Raw genomic sequence first — 19,841 nt, forward strand, 5'->3', positions numbered from 1 at the left:
GGGGGGGGGGGGGGCGATCTGTGTGCGGGGTTTCATCAGGCTGCAGACGAAACAGCAGCAGCTGCCTGCTGAAACCCAGCGTGCAGATACGTAGGCCTGCACCCCACAGAAAGAGCTGGGGAATTGAACCAGGAGCTGGGGGACTGTTCAGGTTCCAGCTGGCAGCGGCAGCCTGTTGTCATCCCATGTGCAGATCTGGGGGCCCATGCCCTGCAGGAGGAGCCTTGCTGCTAGCAAGTGATATGGGTTTTGCTCAGAACAGTTTGAGGTGCAGATTCCCAGAAACCCCTGCACCTATATCTTGAAACTTGCTCTCTGAAGGGGCTACCATCCCTGCAATTTCCATCTGAATCAGGCTTAAAATGACAAAGTTATAGGCATTTTCATGATTCCCCATTATAGCCTATGGGTGAAATGTTGAAACACATCAAAACAGCAAAACAGCTTTGACGAAACAAAATGGAATAGCACTTAGAAATGAAACGAAGAAACAAAAAACTGTGCCTTCGAAATGGAAGTCAAAACGAAATGGTGCCATTTTGCAGAGCTCTAGTAGCCAATTCATTATTGGCTTGGTAACATAGTCTCTACAAATCTTTATCTATCCCAAAATGTAGCCAAAATTTACATAAGTTTTCTCAAGTAACATTACAGAGTATATGCACAACCCAAACATGTATACATAATGCTTTACAAACAAGTTTTAGCTTTATATACTATATTATGCAACACATTAGATTATATCATTACATATTATAAATCCATATTATTTTCTTGCTTGGTGAAGGGGGCTGGATCCGATGGTCTTCCAACTTTCCAGACTTACAATCTATAAACTTTTGAAGACTAGAAAATATTTGGAGCAAAAACACTTTTATACATGTCAATGAATACTGGATACAACGAAGCTTTGACGTGACCAAAGCCTCTAGTCAATACTGTATATAAATAATAATTACCTAAACCCATGCCAAGGTTGGAGCCACCTTGTGCTACGCACTTTTGAAATGCAGGAACTTGGATCCCTGCCCTCAACAGCTTACAGGGTAAGGTCTGATTGTTCAGTCAGACAACCTTAAACATGTGAATAGCCCTACTGACTTAAATCAGGAGCACTTATTAATGGTAGTATTTATTGTTTACTCGTGACCTTAAAGTTAAGCAAGTGTTTACCTTTTTTGCATTATTGGGGACTCATTTAAGTTACTGGCAAAGTGGTTTTGACAGACAGTAGAAGGGCAAAAAAAAGGAAGGGCAAGGGAAACAGTAACCAGTACACTGCTGTACAGTAACTAAAGGTTATTAATGCTACAACTATGGATAAATTATAGAGGAAACAAATTTGATATTCACTACAGAATATTCTCTAAAATTACGCTAGATAATAAAAAAAATGCATTTAAAACATTTACCTAGTTCTTTTGATTTTGAAACCATCTGAACTCCAACTGATGAGTCACAGCCATCTAAGGAAGGCACTGAAAGATAAAAGGAAATTAATGTCAGTCAATGTAGTTCATGTGTTAAGAGAACTGATTCAGAGTGACATTGTCAGCTGTCAAACATTTTTGTTAAACTTTCTATTTTACATTGTTGACAACATTTGCTAGAATCTTAACAATGAAATGGTTACTTAGGTTGTATTCCCAACTTAAAAGAAAAAATGGATACAGAACAACTCTGGTACATCTGAGGCCCTCAGATTTTGTAGGCCCCAATCTGGTACAAAGACTATGTCATTAGCTGACCATCTCCTAACTCAGAGGTGGTCGACCTGAGTGCCCCATGTGGCAAAGGCAGCCTCTGTGTGAGGTACATGGCAGATCAGGGAGAGGACAGGCAGCACAAAGGCAGCTAGGGCAGGAAGCAGAAAGCAAAGCAACAAAGTCAGGCAGGGAACACATGGAAAGAAGCAGCAGCAGAACAGTAGATCAGACAGGGAGCAAAGACAGAGCAGCAGACTGGGCAGGGCAAGGGGATCAGAGTGACACTTGGGAAAGTACAGTGCTAATCTGCGGCGCACACAGTGGGTCCCAACTAATGCATCCAGTGCAAATACATAAAATGGATCTTTCTGATCACCAGGCAGTCTTCTGGAAGACTTCTAGAAGACACCAAAGTTTGCCAACCTAACTGCAGAGAAGGAATCAGACAACAGGGATTCATTTCCTTCCAAAGTCTCCTCAGAGGGTCACTTGGTCACGGGTTGCTCAACATCTCCAAGGATTCTCACCTGTGAGATCCCAGTGTATTTTATTTTGTCAGACTTCTTGTACAATATCCATGTAAAGCGACTGGGAGAAATTGAAGCTGTGGTGGTACAAATTCTAAGATGGGAGCTTGGATAAAAGTGAATAGGAAGAAGCTTGATCTGCAAATTAGGCTGGTGGCTTCAGAGAAGCACATCCAGAGAAGAACAGAGATGGTTTCTGCTTTGATTTCTGTCCCACTGTCACCAATTTAGATCAGACCTGGTGAAGAACCATGCATAGCTCTGGTGCTACATATGCACAGTTTATGGATACTATTTTGGTAAAGAAAAAGCTTTTTACATGTATTATATATTTGTGACCCTCCTCTCCAACTAGGTCCTCAGCAGCTGTTCAGGTTTCCATGACCTCCAGAGTTATTACAATCCCAGAAGGCCATGCAAAAGGAATAGATGAAAGATAATGGAGCAGCCTCTACTTGCTTAGGGATCTAAGCAGTACTTGAGAGACTGCTTCTTTTCTCATGCAGTATTACAAAACTTGAAGTCAGCTCAGATGCTCTTATTAACAGAGTATAACCTAGCACTAAAAACAAAAAGCTATTATTCAGTATGACAAGCAAAAACACGCAAAGCTGCCACATAAGCAGCTCCTTTGTTTTTAATTTCTCAGTGCAACACAGAATTGATGTGTAAGAAAAGAAAAAGAAAAGGATTTCCCCATCAAAAACAGAAAAGCAGACAAACGAGACTTTGGTTTCAATAAACAGAAAGCATCCCCTAAAATTATCTCCATATTTTACACCTATATGATACAACATTAGTTTATATAGTATACCTTCCACAAATATAATCAAATTACATGGTATAAATGACAGAAAATGACTAGATAAAGACTGTGTGTGATTAATCAGTCAAAAGGAGGACAGAAGAAATTAAAGAGGAGACAAGCACAAGGGGAAGGAAATGAAAAGAAAAAGATAAATCTAAATATAAAATTCAGAAAGAGCTGCTGAAATGATGAGGTAGAGGTAAAACAGGAAACCTGTGTTTCCTACAGATACTATAGGAAGATATTTACTACCGCTTCAATTAGACTAGCTGAAAAGACAGAAAGGAGGCAGATGGTTGCGAGTGGTGTGGGAAGGGAAGCAGAGTAAGGCCTCATCTTACTCTGGTTTGACTGGACAGCTTTTTGAAACTAAAAGGGCAATTCTGACCTGGATCCTAAAGGTAAATAGGAAATCAGTAACAGTGGCTTAGAGTGGGATGATTCGATATTTATATTTGCAAAATGAGGCAATAGGCAGTGGAATTCAGTCCCAAGCTGGAGCATCGGGGATTTTGGAGATTTTGTAAGACAGAGACACAACAGTCAAACAGCTGATGGTGGCAATGGTGAATGTGAAGTCAGGGCAGTGACACAAACAAGCCACAATTTGAAGGTGACAATAAACAGACTGACTGATAAAGGAGATAAGAAGGGTTCAGATTACAGATTAAATCAGTGACAAGGAGAATGGATGTGGAAGATCTGAGCTAAGGAGAGAGAGAGAGAGAGAAAGAGAGAGAAAGTCTCCTTGACAAGCGGGAATGCTGCTGTTTGAATTATTTCACTGAAGCAAACTCAACTTGCAAATTCACTTACGGGGGGTAAAAACAAAGGGGCTGTCTAGGAAGGTGCACTTAAATATGGTGAAAGCTATGCAGAGTTAACAATAAAGTGATAAAGGTTATGAGGATGAGAGAGTGAGAAGCCAGAAAAAGGTAGAACAAGTTGCCAAATTAGACTTGTAAGTCACCATAGAGAACTGCAGTCTCAGTTAGAGGTGAGCCATCATCACCGAGAAAGGGGGGAAATGATTGGAGACAGAAGAATCAACACGACAGGAAGGAAACAGAGACACTGAAAGTGATTCAAAGTGGTAGAACAGTTCATAAAGACAAAGGTTGCAGTGTAGTTAAGGAGAATAAGGGGGGAGAGGAACCACTATCACTATAAAGAAAGGTCAGTTGTACAGATAAGAATGATGATGTCTGAATGAGGAGAAAGCAAAGGGGAACCTGGCAGTAAATATACACGTACTATTGACAAGTTAGACAGATGGCGCAAGGCTACTTTTTAAGTATTTGCCAAAGAAAGGAGGACTACGGATTGGGCAACAGAGTATGTTTGTAGGTCAAGGCAATTTGCTTGTTTCTAAGTAGGCTAGTTAGTGGCAAATTATAAATTTAAAAGTGCCAAGCACATTATTAGAAATTCAAAAGCTAAAGTAAAAGGTTGCCATTCAACACTATGTCAGCTTTGTGTCCCATATACTGTAGTACATGCAGACTGTGACTGCAAATGAAAAAGTTCTAATGCAGCTTCATGAATAGTCTAGATACGCAAGCATGCCAAACCACTTACATGTTACATGTTGAGGTTGCATTAAAAACAAGAGTTTACATTAAATAGTTTACATTAAAAACAAGTTTACATTAAACTTTTATCAGAGATTACAACTTTCAAAATATCAGTTGTTTCGAGAGACTAGGAGACCGAGAGTGTCTGATTATAACCTAGGGAATAAGATAGATGACAGGTTTGTGACATATTTGTCTGGGGAGACTATCATTCTTTGGCTCTAGATATCTATACACACCCAAGAAGGAAAAATTATACATCCTTATTTCTGCTCAGAAAAAAATTATCTTGCAAGATTCTCCCTTTCGGGTCTCCTGCTCCTGCACTGAGATAGAACAGAGCTGCCCTAGCCAAAAATGTGGGTTTTTTGCCTTTTGGAGTAGAGGTAATGGAATCAATTGCCCAAAATCCACCCTGTCCTAATCCATCTTACATTAATATCTTCTATCCCCTCAGCTGCAGCTTTCCAATAACTTCCTAAATTGTAGGAGAAAAGCAAGCTGTTCAACAAACTAACTAACCAAACAAGAAAAAAAAATGGGTTTTGCAACACCTGAACATACTCGCTCTTCTTGCCGGTGGAAAGCAAATGCATGCCAGGCCAGAGCCCTAATTTGGGACAGAGATGTGTGATAAGTGAATGAGAATCCTGTGACAGCATATCTCCAAAGACACAGAACTACAGTTATAACTAACTTTCCCAACTTTAATTTCATCATATGCCCAGTGTTCTCACTCTGAAACCAAGCAGCCCTGGTGAGAACTCAAAATTAAAAAAGCAGCAAGGAAAGCACTGAAGTAGGCAAGAAGAAAAAGAAAAGTAATGTGCAACATGCACACACATTATAACATTTAGATAAACGTGTACTTTAATAACTGTAATTGTGAGAGCAGTGGCTCTCACAACCAGAGAATTATGGTACCCCACGAAGTTGTGAGAACCTGCCAGGGTGGGTCAGTTCTACCTGGTGGCAGTGGCACTTATCTCCAGGCTGAGGCTGCCAACATGCAGAACTGCCCCACATGCCTCCAAGTTCAGGAGGCATGTCAGAGCCGAGGCGGAAAGAGCTGCAGCCGAAACAGCATGCCTGTCTGCATAATGTAATGCAAGCCAGCATGCTTTTTTGCTGCAGCCACTCCTCAGTTTGGCTCCAGCGTGTCTCCTGAAAACAGGTGCATGGGACAGTTCCAGCTGCCCTGTGTGGCTCTGTTTCCAGGAGACACCGTGGAGAGTTGGGCCAGGAACAGCGGCTGCAAGAGCACGTGCTTCTACTACAGCCACTTCCTGATCTGCCTCCGCAGGAGGTGGGTGGTGCAGTTCCACCTGGCTGCAGCAAGTGACAATGCTGCAGATACCATTATAATGATCTAATTAATTACTAATGTATTAATAAAATTATATTGCTTATATTATAATATGCATTCTATATATAAACTAGTTTTTAATGGGGTGCTGCTAAATTTTTAAAAGTTTCAGAAGGGTGTCTTGAATCTAGAAAGGCTGGGAACCATTTGCTTAGAGATTCTGAAAAGGGGTAATAAAAGTTTAAGATTTATCATGTATATTAAATATAAACCTACATTGATATGCACACACAGAAATACATATTTACACTTATGTGTCTGCAAGTACACATGCACAGTTGAGAAGTGATGCATCTCCAGTTACAAAAAGGAGTCAAATAGAGCCTCAAAGGATATATTTGGGTTTTTTTAAAAATAACTGGCAAACTGGAACAAGATACTTTCTGATAAGAAACAAAGCTGAAGATGCTAGCATACTTTGGGAAACCATATTTCAGAGACTGGGTCTGCTGTAGTGGCTTCCTGTCCTTAAAGCCAAATCCAAGCAGAAGTGGTACATGCAGATGTGGAGAAAGGTTCAACTCAGGGCCTGCATGGGGCCTAAACTGAACTTTGTTTCTGAAGCACTTCTGTCTCGGAGATTATGGGTGTTAAATGACATTGTAAAATGAAACCCTGCCAGCTGAGAAAAGCCAGCTTATTACATGTTGCGTGGTCTTTGCCATGCATACCAGTGCCCCCAAATATTTGTTTTCTCTACGTGGGAAGCCTCTGTTGAATTTGGTGGACACAGATCTCTCCAGGACGGATTTTGATAAACACAAGTTCTTCTAACCTCCAAAGGTGATAAACTATATACTTTTACATATTACACAATGTTAGTCGATCACCCATATATACGAGAGCATATGAACTTCCAGGTCATGCCAGTAGGCTACAACTACTAGCAATTGCTAGAGCCTATGCCTGCCCTGAAGGCATGCTCCACAGACTTCTCCAGGCGGACCTCACAAACACAGGCTTCATGTTGTACCGAACTCCTACCCACCAGATGCAGCAGCAAGCTAATTTCTGACTGACTTCTTCCTGCTGTATCAGCATTTCTTGAAGCCATTCACTCAACTTCCTTCCTGCGTACTGTCAAAAGAGACTATGATGGCCAGAAAGAAACCAGACAAGCAAGAGTTACACTGAGCATGAAAGCATGCTGTGCTTCTGGAGATTTGAAGCAGTGCCAATTCAGTGTTAAAGCACCAAACTCTGAAGCAGAAACTTCAAGGTGGTGACACACAGAGAAAACACCACCAGGATGCTATCCCTCATGGCAAGGCCGTAAACTGTCTAAAGCTTGAAGTGCTAACAGTTAACTCAATCAAATTAAGCAACACCCCCCAAAAAACAAAGCAAAACAAAACAAAAAACCCTCACTCAGAGCAAGCTGCTATACTCGGGAGACAGAAAACCTAAAACCCCAGGTTCCTAGAGGTCTTGGTATGGTAGATTCACATTGTATAAGGCAGCAAAGAAAGCAGTGAATTCAATAAAAGCCATGCTTCACTTGTACTGGGAAGAAAGACAAGGCTGATGAGAAAAGGATACCCAATTGAACTGAGGGAGAACAATTTACTCAGCGCCAGAACAGAGCAGTTCCTGCAGAGAGATCTTTCATGGACTCGAGCAAGAACTGGACATAAGTTTCTTGTCAATGAGGCCACGACACCAGTGGCCAGTTATTTTCTAAAGTAGAAGGAGTGTCATGTACTGTCTGCCTACCACTATTGATCCTTCACAGATTTGAAAGGACTCAGCGACGTGAGCTTTGCTTGGTGTGGAACCTGAAGAAGGGATTCTTCTGCAGATTGCGTCTTTAAAGAATGAGCCTTCATTTCTCCCACCTCAGCTGAGCTGTGTTCCACGTTTCCATTACCACGGCTTGCAAAAGATCTCTGGCTCTCCCAAAGTTTATGGATACTTGCATAACGAATTTCAGTCAAAATGGTTATACTTCCCTGTATACCACAGGATTCAACTTACAATAATATGGCGAATCGTATCTGATGCCAAAGTGGTGCACTTGCAGCCAGTCCCCAGGAGGTGCTAAAAGACTAGAGACAAGCTGCCCCTTAAACAAAGAGAATCTCTCCCTTCAGCAGTGGTCCAATATCCATCAACTCAAGCACAGAACTGTAAAATGTTCCCACACCCATTCAATTATAGTGTGTACTAATGACAGTCTCCCACTGGTTTCAATTGTCCACTTACTGTTTGTTGCTGGCATGTATGGCCTACAAATGGTACAGTCAAAACCCATATCAGCTATGCTTTCCACTTCCTCCTCTGTATTTAAGCTCTGACAGATTGCATGTATCCATCTAGAAATTAAGTGGGGGGAAAAAAAAATACAATTTAGAGGAAATGTGTGGCATCTTAAGAGACCCAAATATCAATATACGGTTTCTGTGGTAACTAATATATAGTATAGATTACTTTAGGGAGAAGCAATGATGACTCATCGTCTCCATATGTTAAGTCCTCTGTGTGTGCTTAAATATTGTGTACACGTGATCAGATTATAGATCTCCCCATACAAAAAGAAAGGGCATGAAACCTCATTCCTCTGAAAAGCGTATTTTAATGTCACTCCACTTGTAAATGTGATGTCCTTTATTTCATTTTTATTTGATACAATGGAACATATTTATTGATTTAATTTCACAACAGCAAATAAGTGCAGTAAGCAAATGCTATCACTTCTTAGAGAGGGGAAACTGAGGCACAGAGAAATTAAATAATTTGCCTGGACTCGCACAGTAAATTTGAGGCATAGCTGAGAAAGACTTTCGAATCCTAAACCCAGTGGTCTTCAAAATCCCATTCTTTTCTCTTTAGGACTATATATCATTCAAGAAAAAACTTAAAATGTGTCCTAAGATGGAAAAAAAAATCCATAAGGTGTCAGATGTCCTTACCTATCACACTGCCTGCACTGAATGATGAGCTCTTCTTCCCTATAATTGCGATAGCAGATTGGGCAGGTAGATAAACTTGCACATGGAGCACACTGTGTGTAATTATTTTGCCATTCACATCTTAGACCAGGAGAAGTTGCTCCGCAGTGTCTGCACCAAACACACCTGCAAAACATGAATGAAAAGCTCTCTTATCACCTGAGGTGCAGAGTGAGAATATTTATTTTGTGTGCTGAAAACGGCCCTCCCCGGAGCTGGGTGAACAACTAATGGGTGCTTGGGGCTGCTGGCAGTTCTTGGGAAGGGGAGAAAACAGAAACATTTTGTCAAATGAGAAAATCAAAATGTGAAATGTCAGAAACAGACTGCATTGAGTTTCATGATTCTTTTTTTTCTGGATTTCTTCAGAACAAAGCAATTCATGAGATATTTCAAGACTTTTCAGAATCCCTGAATCAGCATTTTTAGGCTTAAAAGGTTTCAGCTGAACATTTTTGCTTAGTTTTAATTCTACCATGGGCACCTGGCACCACCTTAGTCAGGGTCCCCCTGTGAGATCCCCCGTGGCCGATCTCGCTGACCAGGAGGGGAAGGGGTCCCCCACAGCCGATTGCAAGGTGGCTGATCATTGTGGCCACTTCCGGAGGAGTGTTCCCACTCCCCGACTGGCACTCACAGGAGGGACACCGGTGCTCCCACCTGCCATGTCTGCCCGTCACATAAGCAGCAAGCACGGCCAGTCAGGGGGTGCACCAGCGCTCTCAGGGGGTGCACGTGCACCCCCATGCACCCCCTATGTGTTGCCACTGAATTCTACCATCCTTCACATTAAATATAATGTTAATGAACGATAACAGTTTCCATTATAACTTGTTTACAATCAAATTTAAAATGTTGAAAGCTTTGTTCTGTCCTATCCTCAAAAAGAAGTTTGCCCTGACTGAAAAATTGTGTTAACATTGGAAACACAGAAGTGAAGTATTAGTTTTAAAAGAGGGGCAACAGTAGTTATTTTCAACACTGGAACCAAACACACCATTTGCACTTCCAGCCTCCTTTTGGAACTGTCTGCAGTGGTGGATCCAGACAGTAAGTGTGATAGCTGATGTCACAGTCATCACAAAGAAGCAGTCTTCCTGGATCTGTAGCCTTCCCGCAGGCTTCACACACTGTGCACTCCAGGCACCTCCAGCCTTTACTGAGCACCACCTTGGTAATCTGCAGATGGCAAGGCAGCAGGCAAATTATTCCCAAACCATTGAATATACTTTAATCATTTAAATTATTTACTTCAAAATAACTAACACTAGGCCACATCGTGATCTGGTTAGGACAGGGTTGCAAGCATAAGGATGCTGCTTTTGCGCCACCCACCCATATCAGACAGCAGTGCAGCAAGTGAAACAAACTTTGCAAAATACTAGCTGTATTTCCTCTACTAATGCAGCAAGGTGGGAAAGACCAGAATGGGGAATGGATTGGGTATAGCCCTCGCTCTGATGATACAATGGGACGTAGTCAGCTGTACTGGCATTCCTATACTCCACCCATGGAGGAGCAGGGGAGAAGCAAGTGCCTTGCAAGGTTAGTCATGGCAAAGTGCCACTATGGGCTGCCTTTTCCTCTGGGTTGCAGTAAAGCCAAAACCAAGCTCATTATAAATTCCTGTTTGGTTCCTAATTGTTTTTTGGCACTAACTTGGGAGTTTTTACTACTTAAACCAGTTCATTTCAATTATATTTTAAATAATGCTATGATCTGAGTACAAAACCAAATTTCTCATGCAAGCAGCATTTCATAAAGGACATTTAAAATGAAGTTAAACCCTGTGATATGTTAAAAGACACCCACATTTTACATAACTGCACTTATATAATGAGCAACAGACAGTTTATAGTTTATATGTTGCAGTAAATAGCTTATTATGTGCTTGCTAAGTCATCTCATACCATTCAAATTTAATTTTCTCACATTCTCTCCTAGACTAATGAATGTAAAATGTATTAATTAACTACTCCAGTTGCTGTCAATTCTGACAGCCAACAGACAAATTAAATCTACTAAACCTTCTGCCCTAGTAAATGAAGATGCAGTATAATTTTTTTTCTTTTTTCTTATATTTCAGTTTTCAGCTAATATCTCAAAATGTTATTTTAACCAACTGCTGGATAATCAGTGCTATTTATGGCTGTGAAATTACAAAAAAGGTTAATTTCTCTTGAGGCAATGCATACTATAAAATGACATTTAATTAAAGTCTTTCACAAGTTGCATACAAATAACGGTCACATTAGCCAAAGAATATTTAACACGTTAATGACTCCCTTAATTACAACAAAACTGAAAGCAGCATGGTGCTCTTCAAGTACAATATGAAAACAATGCTTTAAAAGAATCTGAATGTGACGGAAGCACTCACCTTAATACTGACACAGTATGGATGATAACACTGACCACACTGAGAACACGCAAGCAACCTGCCCTCAGCGCCCTGGCCAAAGCTCCCGCAAACTACACACATATCCTAGGAGGAAAGAGAAAGCAGATTTCAGTCAGCCCAATACTAGATTCTGGAAACACACAGGGACTCCAGACAGATACCTTGCAATTAACTCGGATAATTCAAGTCATAACTATGACATTCATTTGTTTTTTCATTACTACAAGCAGAGAGTAATTGGTGTCCCAACCTGATGTAAAGTGAATTTGTCACTGTTAGAAAACAGGACAACTGTATTATGCATCGAGTTTTCTTCTTCTTCTTTGTTGGATGAAATATCCATAGTTGTGACCTACAAAACGACAACAACACATGCATCACATGTAGATATTTTCACAGCCTCGGATGTATATTTTTCATTGGATTGCAAAGCTATAAATACCTACAGCCTTGCATAAGAAGTACAAATATTAAGAAAATATTTAAAACATTATTAGCACAAAGGGGCAACCCATAAAAATCTGTATGCGCTGGAAGTTACCATACCAATAGCTGTATTGCACCTGCTTTTTTTTCTTTTTACATCTTGGGAAAGGTTCCCTTTTTATCATCATCTAATTGCAAAGAAACTACTTCCACAGCAATGCTCCCTCCTGGCTTCTTCCATAGGGCACTACATGTGTCCTGGGATCTAAATATAAGAAAAGAGCAGGCACTGGGCGGGCTGAGAAATGCACTTTGTTTTATGCACTGAGTATGTTCAATGCACTATTTTTTCTATCTATTAAAAAGATATATAAAATTACAGTCCACTTAAGAGCGCACTTGAGTGTTAAAGGTACAACGTATACTGAAAATTGAAAGGCAAAGAAGCAGAAGCAACCTACTCCATGCTATTTACCATTTTTAATACTCAATTTAGCTAAGTGCTCCAAGTGTCTGTAGAAATGACTGACCGTACCTGCTACAATAAGGTTTGAAGCTGTTCTCATTAACTGATTTTTATAGGATGTTATAATTTGTCTCTGAATATTTACTCTGAGTTGGAAACATGACATAGGATCTCACTCTGTAGAATCTGACCCTAACAAAATGGGGAAAAATTAATTTAAGAGTTCTCGACTGAACGAAGGCACAAAGAATAAAAGAGCCCTGATAGAGTCAAACTTTTAAAGCAATGCTTTTGTGCTTGAATAACTCAGTACAGTTTCCTTTAATTGGAAAATATTCCCCATAATTGTAGGTTTTAATAAGCCAGTGTTACTTTACTAAAATAGAGACTAGACGATAAAACTAGACTAAAGTTGAAATTAAACTAGAATTTAAAGACTATGAGTTAGGCATAAAAACAGTTCTTCAGAAAATACTATAAGTAACTTTGAAAGGTCCTTTCATATTGTAATTGCAATTAACATACCATTACATCAATTTATTCTGATTAAATAATTTGATATAATTATATAAAATATAAAAGAACCTAAGTGCTGTATCCAAATTAAGCCAAAAAAATTTATAAACCTTCATCAGAAGACTGTCTGGGAAACAAACAAAGGTAGACAATTCACTATTTTATGCAATGCACAGGGTTGGTAGAGTATATTAAAGTTACCCTCCATGCAATGTGAGTGTGATATACAGGAAATAAATGGACCCCAAGAAATGCAACCTAAAATTTGAAAAATATATCATGCTTTTCTTGGATGAGTCAGGATATACCTGAACAATAATTTGTAATTACATTTTCCTCTTTTCCATCATTTTATGTATAGTATTAAATGGAGGATTTAAGTGATGAACTACCAGTGTATGACAGTAGAAAATTTTCTCTAAAACAGAGAGAAGATAAGATGGTGATATTCTACATTCTTGCTTTTCACTTGAAGAATGGTCTACCACCATAAGCAGTAGGGCCATGCAAAGGTTTGGGTGCTGATTTGATTTGGTAGAGTTTCGGCCTGATTCGGCAGCCGAATCTCCGAATCGAATCAGGAGAGTAATAAAAAGGTCTGAATCAATTCAAAGCCATCAAATTGATTCAGAAAAGATATGGAGAAAGATTCAGAGACTTGGGCAGTCCCTGCTTGCTGCCGCAGGGAGCTGGAAGCAGACTCCATACTGGTAACTAGGGGCTGGTGGGGGAAGGGGGAAGGAACCATGGGAGGACCCTGCCAGGCCCCATCCCCTGCCTGCTCCCCTGGCCCCCTAAGCACCCCTTGACCCCCACTCCCTCTCCCAACCCCTCCCCATCAACGGCTGCCCCTTATGGCCCCTGTGTCCTGGCTCTTTGAAAAAAGACCCGTACTCACCGGCTCCTGCTAGGTGGGGGGGGGGGGGGGTCCCTACTGCCCCATGCTGCATGGGGGGGCTCTGTCACAACCTGCTCTGCCAGCCCCGTCAATGGCTGCCCCACCTGGCCCCAGCATCCAGGCTTTTTAAAAAAAGCCCTACAACTCACCAGCTGCTACAGTGGCCACTGGGGCTTCTGGGGGCTTGTGACAGAGACCCCCCCACGCAAAGCGAAACAGTGGGGTACAGAGGGGAAACCCCCCCACCCTGGCAGCAGCCAGTGAGTGCAGGGCTTTTTTTTTTTTTTCCTTCCGGGCGAGGCAGCCATTGACCTGGCTGGGAGACCATGAGGGGGATGGGGCCCGTTTGATTCAGGAGTCAGCTGAATCGATTCAGGACAGTGATCTGAATCACCGAATCAAATCACTGTCCCCTGAATCAGTCGAATCCAAATTTAATACCAGCTGCTTTGCACAAACCTAATAAATAGCCATTTTCCTTTGCTGCTACCTATCATGACCTGCCAGCCATGAGTTTTGTAAGTATATATTGTCTCCGGTTTGAACAAAAAAGCCCTGTACCATGATTTTTTAAGATTCATACAAGAACATTAATGATCAATGAAACTGTGTTTCAATTTCAGGCAAACCTCTGTACAAAATATTCCATTAGTGTAAAAATCATCAGACCCAACTGTTTGCTATCGGCATGACAAAATAAGCATTGGAAGATGGGGTACATAATTCTGAGGAAGAAAATGCTTTGTCTCATGGCTGTGACACCTCCTTCAGAAATGAATACTGAAAAAAGTCTTTGAGAAAGATACACATTTTTGTTTTTCCAGCCATGTTTCTCCACAACTATTTGATGCAACAAACGTGGGTTATTTTAAGAATATTTTAATTAAAGCTAAAGCGGACATGGCTATTTCTGTTTAAACAAACATTTTTAACTTCTCTGCCTTTTTAACAGTCCAAATATTATTTTGAGGCAGTTGACTGCTGTCAATGCAGATACAAAAATTATTCTTTAGTAAACTGTTGCTGAATAAACCAGGTGGGGAGCATAAATCAATGCATACTGGGTATGTCTACACAAGATGCTTTACCGCAAAGTAGCATAGTTTACTGAGCAGTAAACCTTGCCAATCATGAGTAAGCCTGCAAATGCAAGTAGCAAATTTTCTTACAATTACTAATCTGCTCCTGGTCAGCTGGCCACCAGGGGGCAGGAGATTGCTCAATGCCCCCAGGAGCTGCCTGTTGCTGGGGTGGGCTCCACGACCAGAGCCCGGACAGAGACTATGTCCCCCTGCCCCAGCAGCAGAGAGTTCCACACTGCCTACTCTGAGATTGTGATTGCGGAGTGGGAGCGGGAGCTGGGCCAGCTGATGCTGAGAAATATGGATTTCCCAGTGCCGGCCCCACGACCGTGGAGCTGGTGCTGGGAGCTGCCTGTTGGTGTGGAACTAGGGAACCTGTTCCCCACCTAGCTCCATGATGATGGAGCTGAGCAGGGAACAGGCTCTCCAGTCCCTGCCCCATGATCCCAGAGTGGGGGGCTGGGACCTGTCCTGGTCAGGGACAGGTCCCAGCCCCGTGACCCAGTTGGAGCAGGGGACTTAAAAAGAGCTGCATGGGAGGGGCAGGTCTCAGCCCCTTCCCTAATCTGCCAGTGGGGCAGCAAGTAGCAAGCCCCCAGGCTGGGTGGGGGAATCTCTAATCAGGGAGCTGGGGCTAGGAGCTACCTGCTGCTGGGGCAGGGGTACATTGCCCCCTCCCTGCAGCAGGCATCCCCCTGGGGCAGGCAGCAATGTCCAGCCCTGGCTAGCACCCAGGGGGAGCCTACAGCTTCACCTAGTGGTGGCACGAGCCACTGCAGGGCCCCAGGAAGCGAGAGCAGTTTGTTGCCATTAGCAACACGTCTGCTCCTGCTTTCCCTACATGTGCAGATACTTGTTCAGGAGTGTTTACTCGCAAGTAGTTTACTCATGAGTAAACTGCTCCTGGATCCAATGCATATGTACACACAGCCACTGAGAATTATTATTATTATTTTTTTTTTTTTTAGAAGAAGGGAGTGTAAGTTGTTTAGGTTTAAAACTGTGTTTGGTTGATAACCTAGCAGATAACAGAAGAAATGCGTTCAATGGACAGGTCCAGATGAGTGCAAGTGTATGGTTTGCGGTGCCTCAAACCTGTCTGAGGCACTGCAAACTGCATGCAGTGCACACACAACCATGCCACGAATTTGCAGTGCAGTGCCAAAATTTGATCCTGGGAACTCTGAGTATAAAAAAAATAGCAGTAAAAAATAGCTGCACAGTGCACGCTCCAGAAGCAATCGCTGGAGCAACTACAGACACACCTCCAGGAAGACGCTCTGGCTGTTGGCCAGAGCATCTCTCTTCCTCTAGGTCCGCCCTGGCTCCTCCAGCAGAGTGGGAGCTAGGAGCAGTGAGGAATGGGCAGTTGGCTTGAAGCAGAACATTTTGCCCTGCACCATGTGCAGTGGCAAAAAGTAGCGGCACAAATTTGTGCTACCTTTTGTGCCACTGCAAGTGCACACCCCTGCGTGTGAGGATGCAACCAATAGGTTTAATACTTAGTTCTGCCCTTCAAATAGTTCCACATTTTCCACAAAGTTTGCAGCAGCTGCATGTACAGATCATAGGACAGAAGTTAAGACTGTATGAAGTGCCATTCTGGGTCAGATCAATGGTTCATCTAGCCCAGTAGCATGTCTCTGAAAGATGCACGACTGCATCGTTTAGAGGGAGAGTATATGTACAGGACTCATTTAGTATAATCCAGCCCTATCATACTCTCTCTGGAATCCACAAACGTTTATTTAGAGGTGCCACAGGATACAACCATGACTGTTCTCTTTAATAGCTACAATATAGCAAAGGTTAAGCTTCAGAATTTGGAGAATCAAATATCATAATTTTGAAGCCAACCAAGGTTTTAGACCGAAAATCCTTTGGGCTTAAGCTGCCAAGTACTGCAAAAAAGTAGTCAAACGAGTAATAGACTAAGAGGATAAAGGTTGGAGCCATGCTGATCTAAAAAGCAAAAGGAGTCAGTGTGGTAGAGGCGATATGTTTAATTAAACCAATTAGATAGTTGCAATTTTTTCTAGTTGTTCTAATAAAAGATATCACCTCTACCATACTGACTGCTAATGGACTAAGAAGCCTTTTCCATTTGATTATATAACGTTCTCATCTCTCCACTAAAGAGATATATTAAAGGGACTGTTTTACAAATTTATAAATTCCCATCCATGGGAAGGGATCCTAGGACCTTCCAAGGGCTACTGACTCTTACCTTCTCCCACAATTACTAGACCTCCTTATCTAAGACTGATCCAGAAAGACTGACACTGATTTCAGTGGCCAAGCCTTCTGCCTTTATGAGGAAAAAAGGCCGACAGTATTTAGAAGTAAGGTTATCACATGATATTCGAGTCAATTTACAGAACACCACAAAAAGGATACTATAATCTCCATTACATTAATAATTTTTTTTTAGGAGTTAGTTCTACAGAATCCATCCACTTCACTCCTATTACAACACAATATAAACTACAACAAATGAATGCTTTGTGGCATCAAAATAGTTGTAGATGTGGCACCAATTCAACAGGGGACTTAAGCATTTGCCTAACATTAAGCAAGTGAGTAGTTATGTTGAAGCCAACAGAATTATTCATGTATGGTAATTTAAGTCAGACACGTTTATGTACCTTGATAAACTGGGGCACAAAGAAGGAGCACATGCTCCTCTCCTAGCCTGAAATACCCCAAGTGGGATGAGGAGGAGATGGCATGACACCACAGGCCTTCTTATCCCCGCTTCTCTGCTGCCTTAATCTTGGCAGTATTTGTGGAAGTCAAAGGAATGGTTCAGAACCTTTTCAATGGGAACACAGGCACTATAAAATTGCCACAAGTCCCATTAGCTACAGATTATTATTATTGCTATGAAAATATATAAATATGTTTAATTAAAATTAGATTGCCGTCAGAACAAGATTCCAGTGTTTGTTCTGTTTGCACACCGTTTCTACAACAGAATGGTAGCTGAATAAATCATGTTCTACAACAGCCTACACACTTGACTTAAAAATGTTCTTACCCCTGGAATGACAACAGCCCCAATCCCATTCTTCAGCTTTGATCTACCTCGGCCACCTCTTCCTGAAAGTCCTGCACCACGTGGTCTCCGTTTCCCTGGGAATCCTGATCCGCGGCCCTGTTTAATATCAGATAATAATGTAATAAATGCAATGCAGAGCTCTTCACTGCAATGGACTCTTGGTGCATCTCTGGATAGTCTTAAGTAAAAACAACTATTAATAATTATTAAACCACTGTTTAAATTGTAGTAGGACACCTTTAACTGCAGACTAAAACATGTTCCTTTGTTTGTGGTCTTCAGCAACTATTTGTGTGACAAAAAATGATTACCTCTAACAAAAATCACTCAAAACCTGTAAGACGCTGACTTCTGCCACAGAAATGACTGGTAGCACTGAAATGCATAGGGCTCAACCTAAATACTTCTTGCCTCATGGCTTTTAGAAACCATGAAGTTCAGACACAGTCCTAGGCTTTCTGAATGTGGTGGTGATGATACTAAGCTAGTTATGGAGTAACCACCTTTTCTTTACCATAAATAGCAGAGAAAACATTACACATGGCTAGGACCTAACCCTGCTCTCTCCAAAGTCAACGGCTAAACTCTCTTTAATTCAACAGGAATAAGATCAATTTTTTCATGTTCAGTTTGTTGAATACCTGAAGGAAATGCTATGATTCTACATTTATATTTTCCTCTATGATATGGTTATTTTGCAGGGGCTGGGACTACCCCTATATCTCCTTTGTGGATTTGCACTCATGTGGTCTGAGTGACGGACTGGATTCCTATAATTTGCAAAGTATCTTCAAATTCAATGAATTGGGAAAAAGTAAACATCATGCTTTTTCACTGTTAACTATCTAAAATTATTCTGATTTAATTTGGCTTTCATGAGTAAGCATGTTCATTTTATACCAAACTAGAAAGAAACATAGAAAGGAATTCCCCAATCGCTTTCAAAGGGCAAAAGCATTACTGACAATGTCTCTGGCTAACATTTGTCCAACCACATTTACACAGACCACATTTACTTCAGACCTTTTATTCTACAATAACAGTTATGGTATGTATTCAAAAACAATGCTTTTGCACAACATAATACATACTGAAGCTGCTGTTGTCAAAGATCTTCAGTTTTAAATGCAGAGTAAGAAATCCAGCTGAAGAAATCTGTGCTCGTAACTGCTATATTCTAACTTATTTTTACTGTCTGCAAGCTATTGACAACACCTGTGTCTGAATCCTTGCTTGACACTATGTTTTGATGCCAAAGAAAACCCAAGTTAAATTAGAAGTTTCATAAATAGACATATACTACTTTGAGCCATGGACTTCTCAGCAGAGGGTGTCTTGGACCCATATGCAGAGCCTCCACTGACAGCAGTGAAAACACCATGGTCTTAATCTGCTCAGCAAGATAGTTCAGATATGCCACTCTCTATTTATATAAGAGTCATGCAAGTTTGTGCTAATAGCTATCATGAGACAGAAAAAAAAAATCTCACTGGTAACCATATTATTGGTATCCATCTATTAATGGAACTAGAAATAAAATGAAGGCCACATACAGACATCTGGGATTTTCCTAGGCAAGTTGTTGCTCTCCCAAGAGAAACCATGAGTGTAGATGTTCAGGATTTGTCTCCCAGAATAAAAGTGGCTGCTCCAGGAGAAAAATAACCTGGAAACAACTAGAGTTAAATCACTCCGAGGCAAGTTTCTCTTGGAAGAGGGAACATCTATACACATTCTAAGCACAAGCTGCTTTGCTGGGCGATACAATAATGTACCATTCTAGAAACAAATAAAAGAAGGAGGCTTTTGACAGTCTTTGTTGGAAAAAGTAATTTTGTCTTTTACTATACGTAAGTGTACAACATGCACATGCACTTCATGCAAGTTTGACTTCTATTAGTTATACAGTGCTCTGATAAGTTACTGACTTTTTGCATTTGGGATGACATAATCAATTGGGTTATTTTCACATGACTGACAACGTAACAGGAACAGCACAAAACTGTATAAACGTTAATGCTAGACATTATGTTGAAAATTAATGTTAAAGCAGCAAAAGCTAAGC

The 19,841-nt window shown here is 41.2% G+C and overlaps 1 protein-coding gene across 6 annotated transcripts in view; it reads right to left on the minus strand.

The window, feature by feature from the left end:
- KMT2C (lysine methyltransferase 2C) overlaps positions 1-19,841 on the minus strand; it is a 246,640-nt gene that overhangs the window by 135,471 nt on the left and 91,328 nt on the right. For all 6 annotated transcript variants that reach the window (XM_019508137.1, XM_019508136.1, XM_019508134.1 and 3 more), the window contains 7 exons: positions 17,756-17,872; positions 11,581-11,682; positions 11,310-11,414; positions 9,927-10,108; positions 8,891-9,055; positions 8,184-8,293; positions 1,413-1,478 (listed from right to left, as the gene is read on the minus strand). In XM_019508137.1, the coding sequence (XP_019363682.1) occupies positions 1,413-1,478; positions 8,184-8,293; positions 8,891-9,055; positions 9,927-10,108; positions 11,310-11,414; positions 11,581-11,682; positions 17,756-17,872 (847 nt within the window). The remainder of the gene's footprint in view (positions 1-1,412; positions 1,479-8,183; positions 8,294-8,890; positions 9,056-9,926; positions 10,109-11,309; positions 11,415-11,580; positions 11,683-17,755; positions 17,873-19,841) is intronic.

Source organism: Gavialis gangeticus, unplaced genomic scaffold (assembly GCF_001723915.1).
Source record: "Gavialis gangeticus isolate Ggan-Ray unplaced genomic scaffold, GavGan_comp1, whole genome shotgun sequence".
NCBI classification, from domain to species: domain Eukaryota; kingdom Metazoa; phylum Chordata; order Crocodylia; family Gavialidae; genus Gavialis; species Gavialis gangeticus.